At 41.0% G+C, this 12,648-nt stretch overlaps 1 protein-coding gene across 18 annotated transcripts in view; it reads right to left on the bottom strand.

Moving 5' to 3' along the window:
* Positions 1-12,648, bottom strand: part of AOPEP (aminopeptidase O (putative)) — a 179,395-nt gene that overhangs the window by 166,149 nt on the left and 598 nt on the right. For 8 of the 18 annotated variants that reach the window (XM_083403410.1, XM_083403411.1, XM_083403402.1 and 5 more), the window contains exons 2-3: positions 8,286-8,414; positions 6,193-7,173 (exon numbers count right to left, since the gene is read on the bottom strand). In XM_083403410.1, coding sequence (XP_083259536.1) covers positions 6,193-7,001 — 809 coding nt within the window. In that variant the 5' untranslated portion in view covers positions 7,002-7,173; positions 8,286-8,414. Of the gene's footprint in view, positions 1-6,192; positions 7,174-7,316; positions 7,370-8,176; positions 8,415-10,723; positions 11,685-12,562; positions 12,597-12,648 lie in introns of those variants that run through there. The other 10 variants (XM_083403418.1, XM_083403405.1, XM_083403408.1 and 7 more) reach the window with 5 other exon arrangements.

Below are 12,648 nucleotides of genomic sequence, written 5' to 3'. Positions count from 1 at the left end.
GAACTGACTGCCACTCTTCTCTTTTTTAAATCCTCACAAACTCTAGTGGGAAACGTCCACTACACTACATTAGGCAATGATTTAAGGAACTGTTAATTCATGGAACAGAAATATTAGACTTGTTAAGTCACTTGTTAACTAAAAGGTCTCCAAGCAACCTACCTTTAAAAACATAAATATACAGAATCTTGTTTCAAAAGCATATAAAACATTAACATTTTCAAACATCACCTACAATTCATTACACTCACACCTCGTAACAGCCATAAGAAGCTTTGGCAGCACACTAACAGTAGGCCAAAATCATCCCAGTCCATCAGAAGTCTGTGAAAAAAGCTAAGTATTTACCCGGCACTGAAAATATGTCAACAAAGGCATTAGACCTCACTGGGTAGGACATTCCATAGGTAGGAGACAACAACTGAAAAGGCCCTCTCCTTTATTACCACCCTCCAAGTCTCCCTCAGAAGAGGGATCCAGAGAAGGACCTCAGAGTGCCTGGGTAAGTTACCCAATAACATGTTTAGACAGCTCCATGGTTGTCATGGTGACCATGAAGTCCCAAACAGCCCCTCTGTGTGACGGTTGACATTAACTGTCTTGGGACCTCTTAATGCAATGTCAGAGATTATATGTGTCAGCTCAGGTAGGGAGACAGTTGGGCAGTAGAGTGGGCAGTACACCAACAGTATCCCCAATCTGTCTCATTAGCCTAACACAAAGTACAAACACTCCAGAAAAACCAAAAAGATGGAAAACAAACTGAAGCTCAATCCGGATAAAACTGAGGCTCCCTAGACCGAATGGATGGGAGGTTGCCTGCTCTTGATGGGGTTACAATTCCTCTGAAGGAGCGGGTGCGTAGCTTGGGAGTACTCTTCACCCATCTGGTGTAGCTTGAGGCACAGGTGGCCTCAGTGGCATTGAGTGCCTTCCATCAGCTTTGGCTTGTGGCTCAGCTGTGCCCCTATCTGGACATGGATAGCCTAACGCTCTAGTGACCTCAAGGTTTGATTACCGAAACACATTCTATGTAGGGCTGCCTCTGAAGATGGTTTGGAAGCTTCAGATGGTGCAGAACTCAGCAGCACTGGGGAAGACGGTTTGAACATATTACGAACCTGGCCCAACTGCACTGGCTGCCAATTAGTTTCCAGGCCCAATTCAAAGTGCTGGTTTTGACCTAAAAATCCTTAAATGGCTCAGGACCTCAAGGATAGCCTCTGCCCATACAAACAGTCCCAGACTCTGCATTCATCATCTGAGGCCCTTCTTCATGTGCCTCCTCCATGTGAGGTCCAGAGGGTGGCAACGCAAGCATGGGCCTTTTCTGCAGTGGCTCCCCATTTGTGGAATGCTCTCCCCAGGGAGGTTCACCTGGCACCTTCATTTTATATATGTAGGCGCCAGTCAAAAATGTTACTCTCCAACCAAGTCTTTGGCTGATTAATATTCTACACCCTTTTAAATGTGTTTCTGGGAAGGATGGTTATTGGGTTTTTTTCTGTTTTAGCTATTTACTTGTGTTTTTACCTTGTTTTTATTCTGTGAACTGCCCTGAGATCTTGTGATGAAGGGCAGTATATAAATTTAATAAAAAATAATAACAGTCACGTCAGCCCAGAAATTTATCCCCCCCACCCCACTTAGAAGTCTTGGCCTCAAGACCAGTGGTTGCAAATCAATTGGGGTTGGTCTTTCAAGGAATATCCTGCAGCTCTCCTCTCCTTGTACAGAGAGCAGCAGTAAATGCAGTCCAGGAGCAGATGAACAAAAACAAAACAAAACAAAAACCCTGCTTTGCACATTTGCTGCCAGTGCTGGGGGTCCCAAAAAACCATACAGTCAAACAACTTACCAACTCTACCAGTAATGTAGGGCAGAAAACTTTCCAGTGCTTTATTTTTCTGCTAATACCTATTCATTAGCGATTATGAATGGATGCCAACCGCAAATGCCATATTAAGCAAGCTTGGCAGTTTCATTGCTTTTAACTTTTACTAAACATATGTAAAATAAACATGATGGATTAAATCACCCTCAGAAAAGGTTCCAATGCCAAACTGAAAATTTTCCCATGCAAATTAACTTATGCAGATTACCCTAATTCAGTTTTTTTCCTGGAAAACCCACATCAATGAGCTTTACTCCAGCAGATTTCATCCTATTATTCTACCAGAGTCAAAAAGTGTTATGATATAACTTTATGATTTTGCTATGTACAATGCTACTTCTGTATCTTCCTAGATCGCCCTCACAAATCCACATTAAAAGAGCCCCTATTGGTATGCAAGTTTTCTATGTGCATGTATTTTCATTTAATGGAAGTTCATTCAGTCATGTAATCTTCTTTCAGAAATATGAAGTGATAGAACTCAAAGGCAACTTTACAATGCAAAGGAAAACCAGCCTAGTCTTATTTTAAAACAACACTTCAGGGACCACATATTAATACATTCCCACACAGTACAACATTAATTTCTAGTTTGGCAGACCCTCTGTGCTAGAAAATCCTTAAAGTGGGTCCAGATATACAAACTTTTGAAACATCCCCAGGTCCTAATGGAAAAATTCCATGGAGTGTGTACACAGCCTTAGTTTGGAATATAGTCATCCAAATGTAAAATTATGAATTAATTAATTATTAATTGTTATTGATGCTTTAAAAATAATTTACCATGTTGTTGCCTTTATGGTTGTTGGTTTTAATTTAAACCACTTTTCAGCCGCAATGCCTCCCAAAACAATAAAAATGCATATGACTGATACTTTAGTGGTACCTAAGTGGGAGCTTTATTGTAAAAGCAATAGGTGACATCCAATATCACATAAATGGATTTGTGTGCCTTTGCCACAGGACTTTGGGCCAGATTCAACTAAGCTGCACTAGTCCTAGTAGCATAATGGGACTCCCCCACTTTCTTCCCTGTATGCTCCCCACCATCCCCAAATCTGCTTGGGAAGCTCAGGAAAAACTACAGAGCAGGGTACAGCAGGCAGCAGAAGAGAGGAAATTCTTATGTCAGGCAGTCAAAAAATCGTTTCGCTGACAGAATGATCTCCTTAGTGTGAAGTTGAATTTCACCCTGTGTCTTCCTCTCCTCCTCACTGCAGCTCTCCATGTACCCCCAAAATCCTCTCTGAAATATTTGAGGACCCTTTAGAATGCGCTTTGAAGATGCATTGAGAGCTGCTGAGGAGAGAAGAAAAAATCCAATGCATATGTAGAAATTCACTGGGCAAGAATCATTGGATGTGACTTAAAAACAACCTATGTTGAAAGCATTACTGTAAAAAGTTTCACTCTCACTCAACAGCAACTCACCTTAACAGGCAAGGGACTCACATCACTATTTACAAAAAGTAAATAGTGTTTCTGCGACACACAGACACACACACACACACACAAAGAGAGAGAGAGACTTCATTATTAGCTGTAGCAACTCATAATCGGTAAGGGAGGATGTAAAAGTAGTGGGCAGAATACACCATTTCTTACTCCAGCAACAGGAGTATGAGAATGGAACAAAGTAGTGCTTGTCTCCTCCATACATCCAAGCTTGAGGTGCTTGGCAGTTCAGACAGGGACAAAGTGGTTGACCCCCACTGACATGGAAGGAACCAGGAAGAAGGCAATGAAAATATAGTTACAGATAGGTGCAGATAGGTGATTACAGCCACATGTGTAAGTTGCACTCTGAGCTTTATAGGCAAAATACAGATTTGAGGACGGTTTATTTCACTGTGTAAGGTAAAGGTACCCCTGCCTGTATGAGCCAGTCGTGTCCGACTCTGGGGGTTGCGCGCCCATCTCGCTTAAGAGGCCGGGGGCCAGCGCTGTCCAAAGACACTTCCGGGTCACGTGGCCAGCGTGACAAGCTGCATCTGGCGAGCCAGCGCAGCACACGGAAACACCATTTACCTTCCCGCTAGTAAGCGGTCCCTATTTATCTACTTGCACCTGGGGGTGCTTTCAAACTGCTAGGTTGGCAGGCGCTGGGACCGAGCAATGGGAGCGCACCCCGCCGTGGGGATTTGAACCGCCGACCTGACGATTGGCAAGTCCTAGGCGCTGAGGTTTTACCCACAGCGCCACCCGCGTCCCTTATTTCACTGTGTACTGTGGCATAATTCAGAGAACTAATACAAGCACAGTCTAGGAGAAAGGAAGCTTTTCTCTCTTGTTATTGCAGAAACACTACTGGCCAATATTAGCATAGGATTTTTTAATAAAAAGCGAGCAAGTCATAACAGAGGTCTGTAACAATCTGCTCCACTTAGAATTCCAGGACAACCCCAGCTTGCCACAAAGTATATGTGGGTAGTACTGAGCACATCTCAGAAGAGATAAGTGCTTCCTAGCATAGCACTTATCAGTAAATGAAGTTACCACTATAGTATGCTCATTTACATGTTACAGTGGTACCTCGGGTTAAGAACTTAATTCGTTCTGGAGGTCCATTCTTAACCTGAAACAGTTCTTAACCGGAGGTACCACTTTAGCTAATGGGGCCTCCCGCTGCCGCCACCACGCAATTTCTGTTCTCATCCTGAAGCAAAATTCTTAACCCAAGGTACTATTTCTGGGTTAACGGAGTCTGTAACCTGAAGTGTCTGTAACCCAAGGTACCACTGTATAGTCAAACTAGACATTGGGACTCATGAGTTATCTCTCCATGGGTTTTCAAAATGGCAAGGGCAACCACAGGGAAGCAATTTGGATCACGGCTGAAGAAAGGGGCATTAACTCTTTTCCTTACACAAATTTTCCAAGCTAAATTGCCCCATCCTTTTCTGAAGTTGCTACTTGTCCATGGGACAAAACATACAGGTGCTTATGTGTTTTGTCCCACGGCAAATAGCAGGTTCAGGAAAATAGGAATTAGGAAAATGGCCCCAGGAGAGGGAGATTAAGCTTGCCCTTCCCCCAGTGTTTATCCTACATGCATGTATCCTTTTAAAAATATGGTCATAGATTTCCCTCGGGCTTGCCCAGTTGCACTCTTAATAAAGGATATTTTCTACATAAACAAACATTTATTTTATAGCCCAGGTGTCAAGGGATGAAAAAATACACAAATAAAAGGCTTGTCTCTTGTAATCTACATTAGATTGACAAAACAGCCAAGTGCCCAAAAGCTGCCATTAGATAAGGTAAAGGTACCCCTGCCCGTACGGGCCAGTCTTGCTAGACTCTAGGGTTGTGCGCCCATCTCACTCAAGAGGCCGGGAGCCAGCGCTGTCCGCAGACACTTCCGGGTCACGTGGCCAGTGTGACAAGCTGCATCTGGCGAGCCAGCGCAGCACACGGAATGCCGTTTACCTTCCCGCTGGTAAGCGGTCCCTATTTATCTACTTGCACCCGAAGGTGCTTTCGAACTGCTAGGTTGGCAGGCGGTGGGACCGAACGACGGGAGCGCACCCCGCCACGGGGATTCGAACCGCCGACCTTTCGATCGGCAAGTCCTAGGCGCTGAGGCTTTAATCCACAGCGCCACCCGCGCCATTAGATAAGGTGAGCCAAATGACAACAGAGAAGTAGACAAGGTGTGTGGTCCAGGAAAATGATATACTACATATATTTAAGCTGTTTAAGTTCTTAGCTATTTCAGATTTTTACAGCTTTAGGCTTTTAGTACTACTAAATAATATATTATATTATTAATGTTAATATTACATATTATATTGTTTATATATGCATAGAAAGATAAAATTGCTGTTTGGCTTCTGCTAAGCCATGTTCAGATTCAAATTAAAATAAGTTGCTTTTCTCACGTTAAAGAAATTTACAAAGCTACCACATCCAGAACATTTTAACTTACTATTAACAAAACATATTTTGCCTTCACTACAAAAGGATTTGTTATATGAACTCTTAACTCTAGGTAATTGAAAAAATATATAGTAAAGTGAAAATGCTTTACAGAATATGTTTCTCTCCAATACCTTTTATCCAAAATGCACCAAGCAATTGTTCCCCGATTTAAATATTTAGACTTAAAGAAATGCATTCACTTGTTCCAGACTTAAAGTGATATAATCCTGCTACACTTTCATGAGCACTGAACTCTGCCTGCTTTGCTACCAATCTGTCTGAATTCAGCCTCAAAATGAGATTGTTATTTATAATTCAACTCTGCCCCATCAGGCACAGAACACAAGTATAGCAGAACACCAAAAACTGTTGCATACCTGTCACATTGGTCTGTAGTCCAGCTGAGTGATTTTCCTTCTGGCTTTGTTTTGTAATATATCCTTATGGCACGAGGGAAGTCTTTTGGCAGCTGGACACCTGCTTTCCTGATCTCCAAGCTCCAAGTGCCAGTAACAAACAGAAGCTCTCCACAAGCAGGTGCCTGGCTGCACAGTCTGTAAAACTGAAGCTGCTCCTTCCAATGATCTGCAGGTAATGTCACAAGTTCATGCACAATCTGATTTCTAAGATCCCTTGGATCCTTGGAAGCATCCATTAACTTGGCAGAGCTGGTAAATTTCTCAATGCCTGGAACTACAGCAACATCTACCTCTTCGACCTTTAACACAGATAAATCACAGCAGTCCAGGACCAGCAAAAAATCTTCACTCCCATGAATCTCAATGTCACAGCAGTTCTTTGAACTAGAAATCCCAGAAGCCAGTTCCTTGTTGCCATGACTACCGTTTTTATCAGAAGTATCATTTTCACCTTTACCACAGACAGCAAAATCATTACATCCACTTTTAGTTGAGCAAGCACTTGCATTTGGCACAGGAACGTAGCAGGCTTCAGGTGCCTGAATACAGCAGGTTCCATCTGACTGAGAATGACAAGCTTCTTCCACCTGTTCACTGTCTCCTTTTCTGCAACTGCTGTCAGTGTCAAAGAACAGAACTATAGTGCCACCAATTACATGGCTTTTAAAGTCCACATCCAGATCCAACACATAATGCCTTACCAGCATGTGGCTAGTATTTGCCATTAAGGGCAAATCATCTTTGGTAATGTCAAGCTCCATCTTCATATGCCAGACTTCTATACAGCCACAGTCACTTCTCTTTTGTAATCCTTGTTTTTTCTTAAATTATCTTCCCAATCGCCAGTATACTACGTTTTCCAGTTTTCACAAACAGCTATTACATCAGATAATGTGTTCTTTATATGACGAATGGAACCATAACAACTTGTATTTTACCCTGTGAAGAAGAAAGCAATCAACTGTCAGGTGTCAATTTAAACAAGAGCTATAAAAATGGAACCAGCCCACACTGAAGGTTATTGCTAAATAATAAATATTTAAAGAATAGATATTAAATTTTGCTATTCATGTGATATATACCAACCATGCAATCTGCAGAAGAATGAGTTCAGTGAAGAAAATTAAAAGGAAAAATCATCTGCATAAAAAATGGGGAACAAAAAGTGAAAGAGAGTGCAATATCATGTCAATTGAATATAAGAAGCCTCAACAATATAGCAGCACTAACATGATCTTATTGCTACAAACCTACAGAAAAGTTGAAAGTATTATTGCTTTTCCGTTTTCAAGAAATGAAATGTATCATGTCTAATTTCTCATCTCAGAATGGCATTGCTTATTATTGTGCTATGAATCTAAGTAACAAGCATGACTGAAAGCTAAATGGCCTCACGTGTCTCATACCTCAAGAGAGCAATAATTTAATACATACAATGTAACTCCAGGGATTAATGTGCTTTTCACATTAGGGCTGCACTCATATCAGCACTTCTGGTAAATTACAAGAAAGTCAGTCAATTTACAAGTAGTGCATTATAAATATTCTTTTGAGATTGCTTATGGAGATTTTTCAACTTCATACTTAAATACTCCAGGTATATAATTACATCTTAATAGCTAAAAAATCCATTAACATTCTGAATCAGAGACTTCTCACAGCAAACAAAAGACTACCATTCATATTCAAATACCTTCACACTGAAGAAAACATAAAATAAAATTCACCAACACCAGTTGTGATAGAAAGCAGTTTTTCATGATTGTACAAAACATGTATTTATTACTCTTCACACAGTAAATTAAAAATTGCACACCATTACTGAGCTTGTTGTTTTTTCATTATCTTCTAATCAATACAGTACTGCATTCTTTTTTCTATTTTCTAAGGTAGTTTGAAAGAACAATGTAGTTGTTTTAATAAGGCATAAACTAACACACACATCATAAATACTCAAGTTTGAAAGTCTTGGTGACAGTCTTCCAAGGCAAGGACATAGTGAATGAACAGTGTTTCCCATCCACAATTAGATCAGTTTTCTTTGCTATTACCTTCTTCTATGTAAATATGGATGATACAAAACCAGACCCATTTAGAGTTAAAAGAACGATACTACTCATTCCATGAAAACAAATCCACTGGCTGTTGATTATCAGACAACATGATTTTGTTAAATGGATCTAAAAACAAAGAAAGGAATTGCTGTCAGTATATCCCCATGCCTTTATTCTTTGATTCACAATATTTTAAAGCAGCTATGGCATCTGTTCATGTTTTGTCATTATACCAGACTCTAATGTAATGATTAGAGGCATTAACCAAATTCAGAAGCACAAGAAAACTGTATTCTCTAGCAAGCTGGTTTTACAAAGCACAGGGCACTTAGTACAGTATACAAATCAATAAGATGGTTTTAGACATTGCTACATGCTGTTTATTACTCTAATTAAGATAATTAGAAATGTTTATACAGTTATGAGCAGCAAAAAGCACGCTCTCATATTACTAGGTACATATTTGTTTTTCTGCCCTGAACATGATATCTACGCATTAGAAATGGTACTTCTCATGACTATAACTATTACATATGTGTACCTATGTGAACAGCAAATAGCTAATCTGAATGTAGAAAAGAAATAAGAGAAGCAGACAGGACAAGGGAAGCAAATTGATAGTTAAAACGGACAATATAGGAGCAGAGTTATAAAAAAGGGAAACTTTTTTAAGCACAGGGAAACCAAAAATTGAGCTGAAATTCTTGAGAAATGCAAAAGGGTGGCTCTATGTAATTAATTTACAGTTCAGCACTGAAAAATGAGCACCCATGGATTTGTTTTCAATCACTTTTGGCAAGCAGAAATTGAAACCAGCTTACAAATATACAAAATGATAAACAAAATTAAAGTATGTTTAACCCAAACATTACAAATGGGTTAGATATGAAACCATGAATTGAGACCTTGGAAAATGTTCTGTAAGGATGCATGCTACACTTTAGATTTCATAGTCACATAGTAAGGTTGTTTGTTACATTATACTGTTGCTTATTTCCAATTTATAACAACTATGTCCTAGTTATGCCACAGACAGCCAAGTTACTATGTTGATATTGTTTGTTGCCCTGTTGATGCTATCTGGCATTAGACAGAATGGAACTGCTTCTCAGGGGCCATATGGGATTGTGCATGTATGAATCCCAACCATAGGTCCCAACCATATTTTAGTATTCGTATAATGTTCTACGTATCCTTGTCAATAACAATGTATTGTATATTGTCTACATATCATACCCAGAAGGGATATAACCTTCCTATTGCTGAGCACTCAAATTACTACTATTGGTAATTTAAAACTCTATTTAAAACACTTTCAAAGCACATGGTCATTGGAACTTGTTATAAAAAGTAATGAATCCTTGCTAGTATAAGAGAAAAATAGATAAAGAGATTTGATAGGTAGAGTTTATATAATAATGCACCAAAATAAAACATCATTTCAAAAAGGACAAAGCCTAAATACTAAAATTTTACAGGAACCCATTCAGAATTATAGGCAATGATGTAGTAAGAAAAGTATTTATTGTGTAAAAAAAACTTTTGTTTTGGAGCTATTAGTTCCAGTCCTGTGACAAAGTTACCAGTATTCAGTGTGCTAGTCCTGAGTACTACCAAGATGGTGACTCATACACAAGATTCCTACCAGGTTCTGGTGGGTCATAACTGGACCCTTTGAGAATGTGTGAGTTAAGAAATATGAATGTGGTATAGACTGGAATAGTATTATAAAGCATCACAAGTATAACAAGTTAACAGGTAACAAAGCATAAAGAACAAGAGAGAAGGTGTGGAAAGTGAAGATAGAGAAGGTAGAGACAAAGACACTGTATAAGAAATACACTCTATAGTCAATACCTATACAATCATCTTGAGTACATGTGAGGCTGCTGCTGGTAGCACTGTTAATATGCATGGGCCACCTTCAGGTAGATGTGGTATATGCAGCCACCAAACCTCACTCACTGGTAGCATTTCTCAAGTCACTACTTATTAAGAAATCACACAACACAATTACCAAGATTGTGTGCTGACACAGTTACTTCTGAACCAACTCTAAGGTGCATACTCAAGAGCCTGGTTTGCACATCATGCTATACCAACATTTTGTTTGTTCTTGGTTATAGCTTGTGGTTAGCCTGAAGGGAACTTAACCATGAGCCCAGGTTCAGATAACATGCTAAGTCAAACCTTGGCTTAGATCAGTGTGCTGTGGCACCAAAAAGGATCAGAGAGTAGCAAAGCGGCTGTGTGAGAACCCTCACATTTGTGCCATGCCATAGTTTGGCTTTGAGTGATGGATAGAAACCAGGCAAGTTCCTTCAGAAGTATGTCCTACTGAGTTCAATAGGATTTACTCCTAGGCAAGAGGTTACAGGTTTGCAGCCTTAAAACAGATTAGATATTAATTATTCATTTCCATATTTTTACCGCACCTTTCCATTCCAATGGAGGGCTTCAAGCTTCTTAGATCATGCAGAAGAAAATCCATAAAATCACAACAAAGCAAAGCACTAAAGCACTTAACATCCCATTAACCACTTCTGTTGAACTCATTGCCATTAAAAGAATTTCCCACATGCTCAATGCATTTTTGTGTATACTAATTTAAACAATGCCAGCAATACTATATACACAAGAACACAGATGAATAACCATCCTGATATCCCCACAATCAAAAGACTTGAAACAGTGATAAAATAATTCATAATTTGACCTCATATTTTCAATGCACACTCATGGGTGAAAAGGTGGGGGGTTTTCCCAACAAGCATTAGAAATTTCATGTATACAGCGGGGGGGGGGGGGGGATAAAAAGGGATGGGTGCTTTGTACACACTGAAAAGACATGACATGTTTAACTGTACGACTGGGTGGGGTACTGGCGCAATGCTATGCATGTTTACTCAGAAGGCCCTTCCCTGAACCTTACCCCTGGTCAGGCATGTCCAACAGGTAGATTGTGATCTACCAGTAGATCACTGGACATCTGCAGTAGATCACTGGTAGATCATTGGCTTCCCACAAAGAAGCTGAACAACTGTGGCTCCCCTAAAAAAAGCTCAACATTTTACCTCCCCCCTGGAAAAACTCAACAACTTTGACCTGAACCCTCAAAAAGGGGGTAGATCACTGCCAGTTTTTAACCCTGTGAGTAGTTCGCAGTCTCTTGGGAGTTGGCCACCCCTGCCCTAGGTCATGCGCCTACACTATGGTTGTATACTTAGGCCAGGGCCAGATTTAGGTTTGATGAGGCCCTAAGCTACTGAAGATAATGGGGCCCTTTATATGTCCAGCTGTCCTTTGTCAACAACAAATTGTCGCTATTTTTTGTGTTGAATATATGCTATATGGTAATTTATGGACCTAATAAAGCCATTTGCGCGCGCGCTCACACACACACAAATATATATATATATATATATATATATATACACAGTGGTGCCTCGCAAGACAAAATTAATTCGTTCTGCGAGTCTCTTCGTCTAGCCGTTTTTTCGTCTTGCGAAGCAACCCTATTAGCGGCTTAGCAGATTAACGCTATTAGCGGTTTAGCGGCTATTAAAGGCTTAAGGGATTAGCGGATTAGCTGCTAAAAGGCTATTAGCGGCTTAGCGGCTTAGAAAAAGGGGGTGGGGAGCGGAAAAAAATCTCAAGACTCGCAAGACATTTTCGTCCTGCGAAGCAAGCCCATAGGGAAATTTGTCCTGCGAAGCGCATCGAAAAACGGAAAACCCTTTTGTCTAGCGGGTTTTCCGTCTTGCGAGGCATTCGTCTTGCGGGGTACCACTGTATATATATAATCAAAGTAATTGTTGAACTGAAATACAATTAAGAAGAAGTATATGGGGGGGGGGGGCAAGAGAGTGGGACCCTAAGCTACAGCTTGCTTAGCTTATACTGTACGTAAATCCAGCCCTGCCTTAGGCTGCAGTCGCAAAGCCACTCGGTGCTACAAGGCAATTGTGGGACCCTTCTGGCCCTCTACGCTGTGGGACCACGACTCTCTTCATCCCCTGATCACCGGGCTGGGCTGGCGAAAGTTGGGAGCCCAACATCATTTCGAAGAAGCACGTACAAGGATCGCCCCCCTGTTGATGTCTCCTGGGCGGTATTAGAACCGTGGGAAGCTGTGCGTGTATTTCCAGATAAGGGGAGAAGCCGTGAGGAAACGGCAGCCTCGCGAAAGCGCCCGAGGAGCCACACGGCAAAAAGGGAGCGAGTCCGTCGTCGCCGCCGCTTGCCTCACGAAGGGAGTCGGAAAGTCGCCTCACCCGAGGGCGCCCGGCTTGAGCGGCTCCCCTCAGGGCTCTGGAGAGAAGAGGCGGGAACGCGGTCCGAACTAGCGGATTCGGGAGGG

The sequence above is a fragment of the Podarcis tiliguerta genome (assembly GCF_965153285.1).
Source record: "Podarcis tiliguerta genome assembly, chromosome: 11".
Taxonomy (NCBI): domain Eukaryota; kingdom Metazoa; phylum Chordata; class Lepidosauria; order Squamata; family Lacertidae; genus Podarcis; species Podarcis tiliguerta.
Note: the sequence above shows the minus strand (reverse complement) of the source record. Positions and strands in the feature narration are given on the sequence as shown.